Source organism: Trypanosoma rangeli (assembly GCF_003719475.1).
Source record: "Trypanosoma rangeli strain AM80 chromosome Unknown Tra_15.4_contig_00393, whole genome shotgun sequence".
Classification (NCBI taxonomy): Eukaryota; Euglenozoa; class Kinetoplastea; order Trypanosomatida; family Trypanosomatidae; genus Trypanosoma; species Trypanosoma rangeli.
The window spans coordinates 15,169-16,179 of record NW_021706139.1 but is presented as its reverse complement, the minus strand read 5'-3'; the positions used below and the strand labels follow the sequence as shown (position 1 = coordinate 16,179).

The window sequence follows — 1,011 nt, the reverse complement described above, 5'->3', positions numbered from 1 at the left end:
TTTTACGTTGGGGAGCTTGTTTGTTGAGTTCGGTGTCCGACACAGGCCTTCGCTGCGTAAGGGCGATGTGAATAAGCGTCTTGCTCAGTGTGACTTTTTCCGGACGTGGAATTTGTACGAGCCCCGCACACAGCCGCATGCAGGTTCCGCTGCTGCGCCTCTTACTGCCAAGGAGGGCACGTTGCCTGTGCTACGCGCCAGTGAGGAGTGCGATGTGACTCCGGGTAAACGACAGTCTTCAGAGGAATTGTCTCCTGCACGTGGAGTTCCCTCTTCCCCAGCTGCGAAGGTGGTGAGACCGGGTCTAACTGAGCCGACTGGAAGCCTTGAGGAGGAAAGTGCAACACCACTTGATACAGCGATGGCAACGCGGCAGGATGGGGAGTCCGTGGTGACTCAGCACCGTGCACAGTTTGAAGGTGACGACTGGGATCTGGTGCTGGAGCGAAAGCGTAGTGCGCTGTGCGAGGCGTTTGATGCAGATGTCTGTGAGGCGGTGGGTGTACCTCGTGGCTCCGTCGTGGATGTGGATTTGTCTCTGAAGCCTGAGGGTCTTGCAGCTCTGTTTGGTCTCCGACACAGGCCTTCGCTGCGTAAGGGCGATGTGAATAAGCGTCTTGCTCAGTGTGACTTTTTCCGGACGTGGAATTTGTACGAGCCCCGCACACAGCCGCATGCAGGTTCCGCTGCTGCGCCTCTTACTGCCAAGGAGGGCACGTTGCCTGTGCTACGCGCCAGTGAGGAGTGCGATGTGACTCCGGGTAAACGACAGTCTTCAGAGGAATTGTCTCCTGCACGTGGAGTTCCCTCTTCCCCAGCTGCGAAGGTGGTGAGACCGGGTCTAACTGAGCCGACTGGAAGCCTTGAGGAGGAAAGTGCAACACCACTTGATACAGCGATGGCAACGCGGCAGGATGGGGAGTCCGTGGTGACTCAGCACCGTGCACAGTTTGAAGGTGACGACTGGGATCTGGTGCTGGAGCGAAAGCGTAGTGCGCTGTGCGAGGCGTT

General features: G+C 57.9%; 1 protein-coding gene across 1 annotated transcript in view; it reads left to right on the top strand.

Annotated features, from left to right (window-relative positions):
* TraAM80_08259 (uncharacterized protein) overlaps positions 1-1,011 on the top strand; it is a gene marked incomplete at both ends in the record, with an annotated part of 1,057 nt that continues 46 nt past the window's right edge. The window contains one exon of the mRNA XM_029385012.1: positions 1-1,011. This exon is cut by the window's right edge and continues 46 nt beyond it. Within this exon, the coding sequence (XP_029235136.1) occupies positions 1-1,011 (1,011 nt within the window).